At 44.0% G+C, this 17,056-nt stretch overlaps 1 protein-coding gene across 2 annotated transcripts in view; it reads right to left on the bottom strand.

Annotated features, from left to right (window-relative positions):
* Nucleotides 1-3,608: 3,608 nt before the first annotated feature.
* Nucleotides 3,609-17,056, bottom strand: part of EGFR (epidermal growth factor receptor) — a 228,027-nt gene continuing 214,579 nt past the window's right edge. Inside the window, exons 23-28 of one of the 2 annotated variants that reach the window (XM_038760180.1) lie at nt 16,021-16,167; nt 13,740-13,837; nt 12,446-12,613; nt 12,288-12,335; nt 11,750-11,852; nt 3,609-10,908 (exon numbers count right to left, since the gene is read on the bottom strand). In XM_038760180.1, coding sequence (XP_038616108.1) covers nt 10,538-10,908; nt 11,750-11,852; nt 12,288-12,335; nt 12,446-12,613; nt 13,740-13,837; nt 16,021-16,167 — 935 coding nt within the window. In that variant the 3' untranslated portion in view covers nt 3,609-10,537. Of the gene's footprint in view, nt 10,909-11,749; nt 11,856-12,287; nt 12,336-12,445; nt 12,614-13,739; nt 13,838-16,020; nt 16,168-17,056 lie in introns of both variants that reach the window. The other variant, XM_038760179.1, reaches the window with a different exon arrangement.

Genomic DNA, 17,056 nt, shown 5'->3' on the forward strand with positions numbered 1-17,056 from the left:
CATTCTTTCACCCTTCACACCTGCACGATCCTCTTTCACTTCTTCACTGTCCCTTACTCAATCCCTGGACATTAAGAGGTCATATACTGGAGACTGTGAGCCCACTGTTGGGTAGGGACTGTCTCTAAATGTTCCCAATTTGTACTTCCCAAGCGCTTAGTATAGTGCTCTGCACATAGTAAGCGCTCAATAAATACGATTGATGATGATTTTTATACGTACATTTGTGTCCAGTCTGCCATGTACCTCTGAGAAGAAAACTTCTGAGAGCAGGAACATGCCATTTTTGTGAGACTATAAGACAAAAAAAAAGTGTTATTACAGGGTTAGACCAGCAGTTCATTCAGCCTATCGTTCTGTCTCTGAGAATGCGAACTGGATGTTTCAAGGAAACATGTGATATTTGCTGTCTTAGCCAGCCTAAATGCTTAGTACAGTGCTGTGCACCCAGTAAGCTCTTAACACCATTGATTGAGATGGAACATTTACCATTCCAGCTTTTCCCGCCATGGGCCTAGCTTTTTCTCCAGGAAGCCATTACGGACCACTGATCCATGCATTTATCCAAATTATTCTTCACCCCTTTGGACTTTCCACTCACTAGCAGAGGCTACCTGGGCTTTATCTAGCTGGTAGGAACGAGTGGTTCAGAGCCCAGAGCAGAAGGTAAGGGGATGAGTTCATTCAGTCAGTCATATTTATTGAGCACTTACTGTGTGCAGAGCACTGTACTAAGCGCTTGGGAAGTACAAGTTGACAACATATAGAGACAGTCCCTACCCAACAACGGGCTCACAGTCTAGAAGGGGGAGACAGACAACAAAACAAAACATGTAGACAGAGTTGCCATTTGTGGAAACAGGGAGCAGTGGCCTCTTAAAACCAAGGAACTGGAAGCTCCTCACCACTTAATGTATATATCTGTAAATTACATATTTATAAAAATGTCTATCTCCCTGTCTAGACTGTAAGATCACTGTGGGCAGGGAATGCTTCATACAGTGCTCTGCACACTAAGTGCGCAAATATGATTGATGATAGTCTTACCCCATAGTTCTCCAAGGATGGCGATGCTACAGTCTCCCTTTGAATTCCATTATGGTGTTCCCTCATTCTGAAAACTTTCCCAGCTTTAATTAGAGTTCATTTCCTCTTGTTCTGTTCTCAGAGCACATGGAGAACAAAGTCACCCCCTGGTCTTCTCTTCCCCAGGTTAAATCACCTCAATTCCTTTAGCATTTCCTCAAAGGAGCTAAATTCCATCTCAATAATTCAATAATTCCATCTGATCTTTCATTTTTCTGGACCTACTTCAGCTTTTCCCCCACTGTTTATAATGCTGTCATCCACTATTAACATCTGGCTCAGGTGACCTCCAGTTCTTGAATGAATTGCTAAATCAATGTCAACCTAATTTATTGAACACTTACTGTGTCCACTGTACTAAGTGCTTGGGAGGGTACAGCATAACAGAGAGGTAAACCTGTTCCCTGCCCATAATGACCTTAGAGATACACATTTCACTTAACGTGATGATTGTATTCTTGCAAAACCTCATGTTGCGGAAAACTAATGTAGTACTCACCCATTTAGCCTTGAATGTCTATCAACAATTGCTTTGCTAATTCAGCATGCCCAACTCAGAGCTGTGTTTTCAGTCAGTCATATTTATTGAGCACTTACTGTGTGCAGAGCACTGTAATAATAATAATAATAATTAATAATGTTAGTATTTAAGCACTTACTATTTTCCAGGCACTGTAATAAGTGCTGGAGTGGATACAAGCATATCAGGTTGGACACAGTCCCCGTCCCACATGGAGCTCACAGTCTCAATCCCCATTTATCAGATGAGGTAACTGAGGCCCAGAGAAGTGAAGTGACTTACCCAAGGTCACACAGCAAACAAGTGGCAGAGCCAAGATTAGAAACCATGACCTTCTGACTCCAAGGCCTGTGCTCTAGCCACTGAGCCATGCTGCTTCTCTGTTCCTCAGCTGCCTCTGTACTAAGCACTTGGTGTGTCAAAAGAACATTGTCTAATTCCCTAATCTTGTTCTAGTCGAAATATATATTTAAGGCACACATTTTGGAAAAACTGAGTGTGCTAGAGCGTCTGTCTTTAATACATCAAATATAACCATAACCACCACTCGGGGGGTATTTTGTGTACCCGGTACCCATCCTCCTAAGCTACTAGGTATTTGCACAGATGGATGTTTTGGCAGAGACAAGTTCTGGTCCTTCACAATACAGCAAGGGCCGCCTCTGGGAGAGTGCATCGATGAAAGAGGTGTCCCAGCCAGAGCCCTGGCACCTCTCACTTGACCGCGGAGGGCCGAAGCTTTGCTTCCCACATCCCCTTCCAGGGACCCATTCAGGACATAAGAAAATCAGTTCATGTAGCTGGACCTCCAGTTCCGGACCCAGCTGGAGCCCGCTGAAAGGATGGCCAGCCCTGCCCTGGAATACTAATGGTATGACCCTCCCTATCCTCTCAGGCAACTCGCTTCTTCAACTAAACCAGTGAGTGAGCTGTAGACACACACACACACACATCATCATCAATCATATTTATTGAGCGCTTACTATGTGCAGAGCACTGTACTAAGCGCTTGGGAAGTACAAATTGGCAACATATGGAGACAGTCCCTACCCAACAGTGGGCTCACAGTCTAAAAGGGGGAGACAGAGAACAAAACCAAACATACTAACAAAATAAAATAAAAAGAATAGATATGTACAAGTAAAATAAATAGAGTAATAAATATGTACAAACATATATACATATATACAGGTGCTGTGGGGAAGGGAAGGAGGTAAGATGGGGGGATGGAGGGGGGACGAGGGGGAGAGGAAGGAAGGGGCTCAGTCTGGGAAGGCCTCCACACACACACACACACACACACACACACATACACACACACTCTCTCTCTCTCTCTCTCTCTCTCTCTCTCTCTCATACAAGTGCAAACGGGAGAACCACTGCTGTTTCACTGATGTTTTCCCTACTTTAGTGTGGTTCTGTAATAATAATGGTACTTGTTAAGTGTTTACTATGTGCTAAGCACTGGGGTAGATGCAAGTTCATCAGGTTGGGCACAGTCCCTGTCCCATATGGGACTCACACTCTAATTCCCCTTTTACAGATTAGGTAACTGGGGTACAGAGAAGTGAAGCAACTTACCTAAGGTCACACAGCAGGGAGATGGCAGATGTAGATCAGAACCCGGGTCCTCTGATTCCCAGGCTGATGTTCTTGCCACTAGGCCACGTTGCCTCTCCCAGTTTTACACAGTTAAGGTCATACCGCTTCTCTTATGCAGCTTACCACCAGTTACTTTAGCTCTTCTCTCTTGGAGAAGACCCTTTTGGATCAGCGTTAGGCTTTAGAAAGTCTATTAGATCCTGAGGTTGGAAATTGCCCAACGAACCCCGATCAATCTGACTGCAGGGGATTAGAACTGATGATATCCCAGCATGACGGCAGGAATAGCGTTTTTGGAGCTCTTCTGTGAGTGCTGATACATCTTTAGTTCCAGCCTGAAGTCTGACTTAAGGACAGAGCTTCCAGACTTCAGAGGGGAAGAATCACAGAAACCGAGGGAAATTTTTTGCATAGTTTTATTTTACTAAACATCATGCATTACCATTTGCATTACAGAAGTGATGGGAACGAGTAAGAAGGGTCTTAAGGCTAAAACATCCCACCTCTTTAGCCAGAGTCCACCTACCAAGATGGTGATATCAGTTCAAACTGGGCCAAGGAGCAATAACTCAGGAGGTTCTTCCTGTTCCCTTAGCCAACTTTATCGGTGTCTTTTCCCAGGCTCTTCCCCATCACACTCACCATTTCAGTGGCACAGAAACTGCTGTTTCCCCTACAGTGGAAGTACTTGGGCTTTGATGTCTCTTTGGAAGAACTAGAGCTCCACTCCCTGTCTCCCCTGGGAGGGACTAGCTTTTTTTCTTTATGATACAGGATGATTAGATCACACCCACTTCTCTCTTGGGGAGTCTTGAACATCTGAAAGAACTTTTTTTCCCTTCCCTTTCATGTCCAAGTGCAATCAGCTCTACCATAAAATGTGTTACATGATTTGGCTATAACCTGGTGGAATAATTAGGGAAGATTTTTGCCCCACAACATAACATGATCAACAAGTTGGTACAAGTAGATTCTGTGTTGTGCAGTGCTGGTCAAATCTTCCCAGCTTCAGCCTTACTGTACTGTTCAGGACTTTGTTTCTTAGTGTTTCTGCATCTTCAGAGTATCTAAAACAGTAAAATAGCAGTGAGTAGTAAGGGTGTGAAGCACTCTGCTAGTGGTGATCATAATATACAAATTTGATTTGAAAAAGGTCAGTCATGGTGTTATCTTTGAACCACTTCTCCCTAACTCATTAATTCCCTTTGGACTGATGTGTTGTGATTTTTTCCCTTAACAAAAGGCTCTTCAAAATATAGCCCATGCATTATAGAAAAAAAAATCACGTCTACAACCATTTTCTTGAGTGAAAGAGGCTTTGGGGTTATTTTCTTTAAGCTGTAAAGGTTTGAATTTTTCTCTTTGCGTTGAATACCGTCTTTGTTTTCTAGACTGAGGTTTGTCCTCCCCACCAAACTCTTACAGTGCCACTCAAGGGCATATTCTTACCAGGGCAATTAAAAAACCACACATTCAGTTCACAAGTGGTAGACTGAAAAACCCTCTATGCCTTATATTTTTGGTGAGGGAATTTAGCATGTAAATGCCTCAGGGTTTCAGCACTTGTGGCCCGATGACAATAAAACATCTGTTCTCTCTGAGGGCTTGAGGAAACACAAGCCAGTTTGGGGTCAGGAAATGCCTTCCACCAGGCGTTCTCTCTTGGCTCTGAGTGGAGTTGGAAGCTATGGAAGGAGAGTGAGCATCACTAACTCTGCTCTGGGGTGGAGAGATAGGCAGGCTTTCCCGTGATTCCTTCTGCTGAAGGCCAAGGTGGTTGGCACAAGACATTCGTCACTGCTATTTGGCACCCTAGCTAAAATGACAATAACTGGAAATTCTTGAATGGGGAAAGTTGCTTCAGGATTCAAGCCCACTTAGCTCTAGAGAAGCCCCATTTACATTGCTTCCTCTTACATAAAAATGAGTCAACATTTATCAGGAGGGTGTCTACATTAGTTCTGATGTGCTATTGAATCTATGACACTAATGCCTCTCTTTCTGAACAGTATCATGTAAATATTACAAGAAAGGTCCTCCTAAAGATAAAAACACAGAAAGAATAACGTACACCTTATTTTTATCACTCAATATACAAACAATCAATATCTTCTAATCAATACAAACCATACAAAAAGGCAGCCTTGTTTCTTATTTTTACAAATAGTGCATCATTGCATCACTTTACATTGCTAAAAGGTGTCTAGAAATGTACAAAGCTATTGCTTGAAAGTTCCTTCGAACAAAGCTGCTGCTCCCTAGTTTTGAATGGAATGCACCATTCCCAAGCAGGCTAAAATGGGACAATGTATCCACAGGCTCTCTATTCATTTCACACAGATTGGATTATACAGAGGGCTGCCATCTGGACAAAATTCAGGACAAGAGAGTGGGGGAGTTAAGTGTATTTGGCTTTACAAAATCCCCTGCCAGTTACCTGCTAGTCAACAGGGCCTTGGTATGACACTCTCCCAAGAGCTTAGTGCAGTGCTCAGTGATGGATTGATGGAATTTCTGCTGGTGGTTAGAAAGCCCGGCTTGCTTTCGGGAAGGGATAAAAGGGAGATGGCTACGTATCTCCACGAGAAACATTTTTTAGTTCCAGAGGCAGACTGTGGAAAGTTCACGCCCTCACAAGAATCCCTTTCTTGGATTCTTGCTATTCCAAATGTCTGGGTGGTTTACACCATAACTTCCTCCCCTTTCATCAGCAGTTCATTTTGGCCTCCTTATGCAGGTCTAGCAGAAAGACTGTTGTTGTTTTTTTAATTTGTGCCAGCCTTCCTCCCAAATGTATAGCCGGGGAAGGGGAAAAGGTGGGAGTTGGGGGAGAGGAGGAATGGGGGGCACACTTGTGAGTTTTCTCTAGTGCTTGTTAATGCTGCCCCAATTCCAGGCAACTCTCTCTCCGGCGCTACTATTCCAAACCCCTTTCCTCAAAGTTGGCCCAATGGAGCGAGGACCCAGAGCAGAGGATAATAATAGTGAATTTGAATGTGGAATTGTTTCATCGAAACAGCCCGCACCATGCCAATAACCTCTCTTTTGATCTAGGTGATCTCTCTGTTCTGAATACCGATTTGGAGAAATGAACAGCTGTGGAGTGGCAGAGGGCACTGCTTCCTTTTGATTGTTTTCAAGAAAGAGATTGGTCTTTGGTCCTAAGTTAGTCTAGGTTCGTACCCTTTCATACAAAAATGAATTACCTTCAGAATACACCCAAAAAGTGGTGTGCCAGAGCAGAGGAGGGAGGAATTTGAGGGGAAAAAAACTAAGTTAGAAAAATAGGATTTGGGTATAAAAATCCTGCTTCCAAGTGAACTTTTAGGCACATCCAAAAAAGACTTGCCCCTTAAACAGCAGTACTGTGGCAGTGAAGCTAGGCAGAGGTTTTCAAATCATCAAAATGACATTCCTGTACAAGTGCATTTTACAGTGATATTAACAGATCATCCCATTGCAATAAAATGATTTCTCCCATTACAATGCAAAAGAACAATCAAAGGCAGTTTCAACAGCGGTCATTGAAGAGGTAGCAGCCCTTGGAAGATGAGTTCTGTTTCCTAGTCTAAACAATGATTTTGCTTCAGGAAATGCAAAAGTTCCCAACATCCTATCATCCATCTCCTCAGATCCCGGGACTGGTCCCTTGCGGAAGTGAAGCCCTATCCAACCCATCACCACAATGGGTACGAAATCAGAGCGGCCCAAGCCGTTTTCTCACCATGGGACCGGAGGCCTGTAGGATGGAAGAGATGCTGCCCAGCCCCCGACCCCATTAGGACTCCCCACCAGCCTTTGCTTCAGGCCAGAACCGGTGAAAAACCAGGAGCGTGAGGACTTTCCAAACTCTAGAAAGCCGTAGCTCTGAGTGTTGAGGTGAGTCCGAAACTCTGCTCTTCTAGCCATGGTATTCTATCGTTCTATTTCCATTTATCGTTGTCCTTATCTCTTAGATTGTTTTCTGGTTTTATTTTTCATTTTGTCTGTCACCAACTCCCTCTCCCTTTTACTCTTAGATTCTGAGCCCACTGGGGGCCAAGGACCCCTATTTTTCCTAGCCTTTTTTTCCTAGCATTTAGTACACTACTTTGCCCACAGTAGGCAGTTAATAATTACTACAAACACGTCAATTTGGGCTTCAAATAGTCTGGCCTATTTCCTCACCCTTTCTAATTCTGTGTTGTGCTCCCAAACTGTCAGCAAGGGGGACCATGTCTCCAACCTCTATCACACTCTCCCAAACACTTTGTTGCTCTGTCCACAGTTGGTGTAGAATCACTACTATTGGTTCACAGAATTAATGAATGCCCAAACTGTATTAAAGTGGGAATCTACTGTGATAATTAGCATCTTTTAATTTGGTTTCTACCCTCTTTTGGAACTGTCCTGGCCCTGTTAATCTGGGAAGGGAAATGGGGATAGTTTTGATATTTTTAAAGTTGCTCTTACCTCAAGTATTTTAGTACCTAGAGGCATCCTGGAAATGGTGATTGGTCAGTACCAACCCCCTGGCTCATCTTCTCAGGCAGTTCAAAACAGTAAGTATCTTCCCAAATTGTCCAATGCAATGGAACACTTTTGGTTTTAATAGATTTTTCTGTTAAAATGAAGTTCCTCAGATTATACACTTTCAGTATGGTATGCTAATCCATTTAATGAATCAAATAAGTTTTGCAGGAGTACTCAAAATTCTTAGACACCTAAATTAGCCTACAAATTAAAGGGAAAATCTGTGGATGATGGTCAGAGAATTTCGTTGAGTGGAATGGGAGTCTTACAGAAAGAATAAACAGATTTCCCTGTAGACTGAAAATTTCAGTCTCCAAGGGGCCAGCTGTCAGCTTTCTCTTGCAAGGTTTAAAGAGGAAATCATTTAAATCAATATTTTTTTAACTTTGGAAAATGTGTCAAAACTCTAAGAGCAGCAATGAGGCATTCTTGTTCATATAGATCAGTTGACTCTCGCAACAGTCCCATCAGCAGCTGAGCGGTACTGTCTAAGCTCTCACCATTTTCAGAAAGCATCAGGGGTCCAGATAAAAGCATCTCCCCTTTCTTCACTCCGAGATCTCAGGGCAAAAAGCCAAATGAGCCTTCTGACTTTAGAGCACATTAGCAGATGGATGAGACAGAATGCACGGGCAAATTTTTTGAACTTCAAAGACCAAGTCTTTGTCATCTCCTTGTTGGTCGAGGCTTACTATGTGGTCTCAGACTGGCCAGAGCTCCAGACAAACCCGGCATAGATTTTGTATTTCTCGATTAACCCAGTTCTCCATTGCCCATGAGCTTTGTTCTGCTTTCTTGATTTCACAGGTGTTGCGTGCCTGTAATTTTAAGAACCATTATGTTTGTACCTCACAGGAGTTGACCTGGGTTTTATCCTGAAGGGTTTTGATGCACAGAGAAGAAAAATGCTTGACTGCTCCCTGAAATTCAGCCCTAGTAACTTCCCAAGATGGGATGGGAATGGGTCTGATGGCATATACTGCCCTTCACCAGCAGTTACCTATTTCTGAAAAAGTAGAGATCGGAATATGTGACTATATGAGACTGCCCAGAAGATCCTGAGATCTTGAGTTCAAGACAAATCAGCTTGGGCTGAGGCTCCTCTGGGATTTTGTTGGGAGGAATCCCAAGGCCAGGGTAGGGTCACAGTCATTCAGCTGTCTCTGATAAGGTGCTTAACTCCCTGGCAGAAACACAATTTCTGACAAGCAGGAATGGTGGGGGGAAAACAAACAAACAAAAAAACCCCCCAAAACCCACCCAACCAACCCATTGGTTAAAATGTTCCTTTATTACAGTTTCTGGAAAATATTGCTTCATCTTTCCCTAATCTCATTTTTTCCAGAGGAGATACTAAAAACATCCACTGACAGGCATTTGGAGAATGTGAAGAATGCTATAATGCAAACGACTGTCTGGAGAGTAGGCCCAGAAGTATCTAGTAAAATGGATTGCTTCAGACTATCTTTAGGCACACAATCAAATGAACATACAGATTTTTATCTAGTAAATTCACAGGTTGTAATTTCAGAAATGCATCACTGCCCCCACACAATTTGATTTTGAAAATTTTGGAGTTTTACCACACCTTCTGACTTTCTGTATTTCCTCTAGGTTGGAGCAGAGTTATCCAGTTTTCCACTGAGATCTAGCGTATGGTGAACTTTTATCATTTGAAAAAAGGCCAAAGAAGCACGGAATAGAAAGGCGTGATGTAGTGTTCCAGGAGGAGTTAACTTTTAGGTAGCATACTTTTGGATCAAATTGAAGGAAAAATGAAATAATTTAATTTCCTACAGTTGGCTAAGCTGTTTTTCCCTTAAATCAAACTATTACAATCTAATTTTTCTGGATGGCTTCTTTTTGCATTTCCCCTTAAACAAGTTTAGGTTTTGTACAGTTTCATCTAAGTCAACTACTCCGGCTCATAAGATTATCCTCCTGATCTTTTGCATTTCCTGCCCATCCTTCCTCTGCATCTTGAAAATGGCACCTTTGACCGAACAGAGTGAGCCAACGGGGAGCTTCCCCGGCAGATTTTCCGGTTATATCCATTTAACCAATCGAGTTGTCTATACAGCTAGCTAGAATGGAATGGAAAAAAAAAGATTAAGACGGGGATTCATATTCAGAAAACATTTTAAAACAGTCCGGTGAGTACCATGGAGACATTTACAAACAATGTTCTTGGTTTCTCCAAGTGTAGTGGTCAGTAATTGGCTGAACTGCTTTTTCATTACTCCTTGGTCTATGGTCTAGGAGTAGCACCAACCCGCCCTGGTTGGAACCTAGAGAATCTGGAAGCAGTAAAAGAGGACTGCTCAAGACAAGTCCAATTGGGCCAATCAATGTTTTCCAGATTCCCGGGCCCTCAATCCATTCACCCGATTCTTCATCGGTGTGGCCCAACCAGCTTAAAGCCAACAAGCGAGGATGTGAGCCCAATGCCCATGATTTCCCCCTTGCCTTTATGTCTCAAAAGCATTTCTAAGAAGGTTAACTATTGTATATTCGAAGTGTCTTGCTAAAAATAAGCTCCCCGGGTATCATTTTCAGAGGCTTGTTGGAAAGCTCAGCGTTGCTCCCATAATGTCCACAGATATTTTTGTTCCACTTCATTGTGTATCCGTGTAAAAGAGCCAATCCTTGATGAAGGATGAGGGTGGTCGTACCGGAGTCCGGTGAGGGCAGCTCACACCTCCAAAGGAAAAACATGATGGTGACCAAGTGGGTCAGTCGATGATGGTGTCCATAGGATGGTCCTTCAGCAGCCTGGCTGGCTGAATTTGGGGAGCGGGGGTGGTGGTCCCTCTGTTGTCATGCCGATGCTTCAATGAATTCACTTTTGGGCGCTGCCACCCGGAGATACTCGGGATTTTCGGCTGCAGGAACTTTAAAGACCCCATTAGGCTTGGCTTCCTTGGGTAGGAAGTCCTGCTGGTAGTCAGGATTGTCCAGGTTAATCTGGTGGTTGGCCTTTTGGTCCCAGTAGGAAGAGCCGTCGAACGCCTTTTGGATGAAGGTGGGTTGGCCCGTGTTGAGATATTCTGGGTTGTCCACCGCATTACTGTGTGAGTTCTGGTAGTGAGAGTCTTTAGTAGAATTGGGATTTAAAGGCTGGTTGTGGTAGACAGGGTTCTGAACTGCAGAACCTGTTGGCCTTTGTGGGGCTGATTGGTTGATGTATTCTGAAATGACAAAGAAGTGGAGAAGTGACTGATGCATGCTTGGAAGAGGCCAGGTGAGGAGCACGCTGTGGTCATCTTTTGCGCCTTACATTTTTTTTTAAATTTTTTTGTATCTGTTAAGTGCTATGCACCAGGCACTGGGGTTGATACTAGGCGCTGGGGTTGATACAGGCAAATCGGGTTGGACACAGTCCATGTCCCACGTGGGGCTCACAGTCTCCACCCCCATTTTACAGATTAGGTTAACTGAGGCAGAGAGAACTGAAGTGACTTGCCCAAGGTCACATAGCAAGTGGTGGAGTCGGGATTAGATCCCAGAATGCTGCTCTTTCCACTAGGCCACGATGCTTCTTTAGTTCCATTCCGAGCAAATGCCACCTCTGGATACCCTGAAACATTTCCTACCTTTCTCCCAAGCTAGCTTGGTTTATTAGAAAAACATGGTTGGGTTGGTAGGGGGTGGATGGAGCAGCAAAAGCAGATGTAGACTAGGCCCAGGTCCAGGAAACAAGCTTAGTGTGATCACCTGCTCCTGCTGGTTAGTCATCCCCTATACATTCTGGAGGCTTTGCCTATGCCCAGTGACCACTCATTCTTTCAGACGCTCCGCAAACAGAAATCCGCAAGTAAATAGAAAGCCTTCCCCAGTGCTCCCCCAATTAGTTGGTATTTGCTTTTAACAAGAACCAGACCCCAACTTTGATTATTGTAGTATCCTCTAAAGACCGTGTGGGGATGAGGATGTCAAGAGCTCATGAGCGAATAGAGACTTGCCTCGTGACCCCAGAGTGAAGCAAAAACTTGAGAACCTGGCCTACATTTTTAGATGCAATCAACTCACCTGGAACGGGCAGGAAGCCATCCTCTATGCTATCTTCAAAGAAGGCAGTGGTGGGGTCTGAACTGTACCTCGGGACGAGGCTGTCTTCCTTCAAGGCAAATCCCTGCTGGTGTAGAAATACAGCAATAAACATCATACGGTTAATTCATCCGTACATTGAAGCGCTTATTGAGCGCTTACTGTGTGCAAAGCACTGTACCAAGCACTTGGGAGAGTACAATATAACAAACAGACACATTCCCTGCCCACAGAGCGCTTATGGTCGAGATGAGCTTACAGTCTAAAAAGGTGAAGGAATCCTTGGACCCATTTGTCCGTAAGCAAATTATCCCCTCAACGCTTATTTCCCAACTTGTTTCCCTTTTGAAGGGGTGGTTAGGGAACAAGTCTACCAAACTCTGCTATATTGTACTCTCCCAAGTGCTTAGTACAGTGCTCTGCACGTAGTAAGCGCTCCATAAATTTGACTGATTCAGAGAATCGCCATCAAAGAGACAGCAAGTTAATTATCAACAGCTTGGCAGATGTTCTGACTTACCCCGTTTCTGTCAATGCAGGCAGTGGTGGAATTGTTGCTGGTAGCACTCTTAAAAAGAAAAATGAAGATCGTTATAACAGATTGTTTAAACAACTTCATTTCAAATCCCCAGAACCCGCAGCTGTGGTTGGTTTGTGTGTGAGGGACAAGCTTCCTACCAGAGAACTCAGGAGGGGAGTTCTGGATGTGGAAGGGCTGTTGAAGAACCCTTGGTGAGGAATGAGGTACTCATCGGCATCGACGATATCTTCCATGTCCTCCTCCTCCATCAGACTGCGGTAAAACTTGGAGTCCGTGGGGCTCGGCAGATGCATTCGTTCGTCACCCTGTCGGAAAGACCCGGATACCGTACGCTATTCCCACTGCATTCACTTCTAATAATAAAAATGACAATTGTGGGGTTTTTTTAAGCACTTACTATGTGCCAAGCACCCGTAATAATAATAATGATGGCATTTGTTATGCGCTTACTACGTGTCAAGCACTGTTCTAAGCGCTGGGGAGGATACAAGGTGATGAGGCTGTCCCACGGGGGGCTCACAGTCTTAACCCCTATTTTACAGATGAGGTAACTGAGGCGCAGAGAAGTTAAGTGACTTGCCCAAAGTCACACAGCTGACAAGTGGCGGAGCTGGGATTTGAACCCATGACCTCTGACTCCCAAGCCCATGCTCTTTCCACTGAGCCACGCTGCTTCTCTCCCACTTTAGGGTGGATACAGGCATTTCGGGTTGGACACAGTCCCTGTCCCACATGAGGCTCACAGTCTCAATCCCCAATTTACAGATGAGGTGACTGAGGCCCAGAGAAGTGAAGCGGCTTGCCCAAGGCCCCACAGCAGACAAATGGCAGAGCCGGGATGAGAACCATGACCTTCTGAATCCCAGGCCTGTACTCTAACATATTTTTCTGGCTAAAATCATATTTTTCTCCTGAAAAGGAAGGGTGGGTGACATAGCCCATGGGATGGAAATGTACAGACAGAAATAAGGGGGAGTGTGGGAACAGGTAGAGTAGAATTCTCAGCAAGAACTTGAGCTCAATAATGGAGTTACTAAATAGGTAGTTGCTCTGTGTTTAGTTCTGGCTTCCTGTAAGTCATGCAGAAAATCTGTCTTTCTGTCTCTCTTTCCCCCCATCCCCCTGCCCCAGCGCTGACCACATTCCAGGGAGCTTCAGGTTCTTTGCCAATCCCACTAATAGTACGGATGATGATGATGATGGAAAAGGGGAGGATGTGAGTCATTTTTGATCAGATTAGCTGCCAAACAGATTAAGGGCAGGGACGGTGCATTTCCGTAATTAACCTTAAATTGGGCCTAGTAAAACACCACGGGCCTCCAGAGTCTAGTCAGTAATTTTGACTTAAGAGGTTAGTTTGCTGCAGTTGAACTTGATCTCCATTAGATCTGCTCTCTTCATGAGACCAAGTCCAGGATAAAGAGTCAGTACCTGAATGACCAGGTAGCGCTGGGGATCACGGGCCATTTTGGAGAATTCAAGTATCAGCTCTCGAAACTTAGGGCGACTATCTGCGTCGATCATCCAACCTAAAGAAAAAAATGATGCAAACGAGGCTAGTTAGCAAAGCTGGAATTGGAATTTAAAGAACGGGAGACATTTAAGAACATGCATCATGTGAATGTAGAAGCGGTAGGGCCTCAGTGTGGTTTTCTCCCCCAAACACTATCATCAGTGGTGTTTATTGAGCACTCACTGTGTGCAGAGCACTGTACCAAGCGCTCAAGAGAGTACAATATAACAGAGTTGGTAGATACATTCCCTCTCCACAGTGAGTTTATAAAACAGCTTACTACTATCCCTATTTCGAAGACTAAGAGGATTACTGTCAAATGGTATTCCAAAGCTCCTTGATAATACTAATAATAGCGGTATTTTTAAGTGCTTACTATGTGCAAAGCATTGTACTAAACACTGGGGTAGATGACAAGATAATCAGGTTCTACATGGAGATCATATTGTAAGTAGGAGAGAGAACAGGTTTTAATCCTCATTTTACAGATGAGGGAACCAAGGTACAGAGAAGTTAAGGTCACACAGAAGACAAGTGGTGGAGCCAGGATTGGAACCCAGGACCCTGACTCCCTGTGTTCTCTCCAGCAAGTCATGCTGCCCCTCACCTTTCTGAGGGATGGATATGCTGAAGAGAATCCAATAAATCCCAATTTTCTGAATTACACCAAAAATGTGTTCCTTTTAGTTTCAAATGACATGGGGAAATAGAAATCCCAAATGGATCTGATTCTATGTTTAGGAAGATATTAAGCCAGCATAATTATATTTGAGGTCTTCATACTATAAAAACCTATTTCTCAAAATTTATTTTAACATTTTATATTTAGAGTCCAGGGGGCATGTGTTACTGACTTCTATTTATTTTTATATTGGTTTGGTCACCTTCCTGGATAATGGGTTGCAGTGTTTTTATGGTGACACCATATAGTAGCCCCTGCATTACAGCAAAAAAACAATTAAAGAAAAGTTTTGGCAGAGACCATTTCTTTCATCAGTTCACACAATCAGCCTATGAGGGTCTTTTTTCCTTTTTATGGTATTTGTTATGTGCTTACTATGGGCCGGGCACTGTTTTAAACTCTGGGTAGATACAAAGTACTCAGGTTGGGCACAGTCCATGTTCCACCTGGGACTCACAATCTTAATCCCCGTTCTACAGATGCAGTCACTGAGGCTTAGAGAAATGAAGTGACTTGCTCAAGGTCACACAGCAGACCAGTGGTGGAGCAGGGACTAGAACCAGGTCCTTCTGACTCCGAGGCCCGGGCTCTAGCCACTAGGCCACGTTGTTTTCCTAGATGCTGAGCCAGCAGGCCTCTTCGTGAACATGAACCGGTGCAAAACAAAAATAGTTCTTAAAAAAGCCTCGCGGGACTGTTCACTGTCAGACATTTAGAAAGAGCTGGAGAGCTTGGAAAGAACACAGGACTGGGAATCGGGAGACCCAGGTTCTAATCCCAGCTCCACCATCTGCCTGGTGTATGACATAAGGCAAGTCACTTAACTTTTCTGGGCCCCAATTTCATCCTCTCTAAAATGGGCTTACATACCAGTTCTCTCCATCCCTTCGATCGTGAACCCCAGGTGGGACGGGCGCTATGTCGGATCTGCTTGTGTTGCATCTACGCCAGCTTTTAGCTCAGTACTTGGCACATAAGCACTCAATACTATAACTATTCCAAATGTATGACCCTAGAATGACAAGGCCCAGGCTCTTAGGATGGCAGCCAGGGACATGAATTCATGTTGGCCTACGACTTGATCAAGTAGCTAAAAAGTCAAAGTGTGCCATTTTGAGGTCATGGTTCATCTCAGGTTTTCATGTTTGTTTCTTTTAAAGATGACCAAAGTGGATCTTTCTAACGAAGCTGTTTTTTATGGTATTTGTTAAGCACTTACTATGGGTTAAAAACTGTTCTTAGCACTGGGGTAGGTACAAGTTAATTAAGTTGGACACAGGGACTGCCCCACACAGGGCTCACAGTCTAAGTAGGAGGGAGAACAGGCATTTAATCCCCATTTTACAGGACTGAGGCACAGAAAAGTGAAGTGACTTGCCCAAGGTCACACAGCAGAGAAGCGGCGGAGCCGGGATTAGGATCCAAGTCCTTCTGACTCCCAGCCCTGTGACTGAGTCAGACTGAAAGGCAGTCATGGGCACATGCTAACAGTGGCCTCACAGCCCAACCCAACTTACATTTGACCATGATCATGTAGACATCGATAGTGCAGATGGGCGGCTGAGGCAAACGTTCCCCTTTCTCTAAGATGGATGAAATCTCACTAGCCGGAATTCCATCGTAGGGTTTTGAACCAAAAGTCATCAGCTCCCAAACGGTGACTCCTGTGGAGAGGGTGAAGAAGGAACCGGTCACTCACAGAAGCAATAAAGACAGTTGCGGTCATTCACAATCTCCTCTCTCAATCAGTCGTGTTCTGTTGAGCGCTTACTTCGAGCAGACCACTGCACTAAACACTTGGGAAAGTACAGTCTATTACAGTTGGTTAGACACAGGACCTGCCCACAAGGAGCTTTCAATTTCCAGGACATATCATCTATTGGCTGAGAATGCCCCTATCCTCTCTGTTATAGTGTACTCTCCCTAGTTCTTAGTTCAGTGCTCTGCACGCACTGAGCACTCAGGAAATACTGTTGATCGATTGATTTGACTTTCTCCTTTATTCCTGAGAGGGGGTTGGGATCACCTGTCGTTTATGTGTATTTTCCTCATTTCAGAGTGGTAGGAACCAAGAAACAGAAAAAAGTTAATGACTTGTCCCAGAGCCTTGAAGAGGACTTAGTAGAGCACTTGTCTACACTGATTGTACAGTCTTTAGACGGTAAAGACATTTATGTTCCCTTAGGGTCAATCAACCTCTAGCAAGGCTGAATAGGACATTCATATGAGGAAATAACGGGTACTGGATTTAGCAGTCCTGCTGAGAAATGGGTGGGAGGCTTTGTTCATGAGTCATATGATTCTGAAGGAAGGAAGACAATCCATTCTCCATCTGTAATGTGGACTTACTGTATTCTTAAAAAGACTGCTTTCAGAATCCACCCAGATCTGTTAAGGGAAGGGAGTTTTTCCAGATTTTGCAACCAACGTTTAGGGGCAATGGTGCCCTTAATTTTCTAACTACTTAACCTCAGAAAATCATAAGTTCAGCACAGCTAGTTGGTTATTTCAGGAAGTTCAAAGGCTGAAATATATGGCTTTCTTTTCATCCTT

The sequence above is a fragment of the Tachyglossus aculeatus genome, chromosome 18 (genome assembly GCF_015852505.1).
Source record: "Tachyglossus aculeatus isolate mTacAcu1 chromosome 18, mTacAcu1.pri, whole genome shotgun sequence".
Taxonomy (NCBI): Eukaryota; Metazoa; Chordata; class Mammalia; order Monotremata; family Tachyglossidae; genus Tachyglossus; species Tachyglossus aculeatus.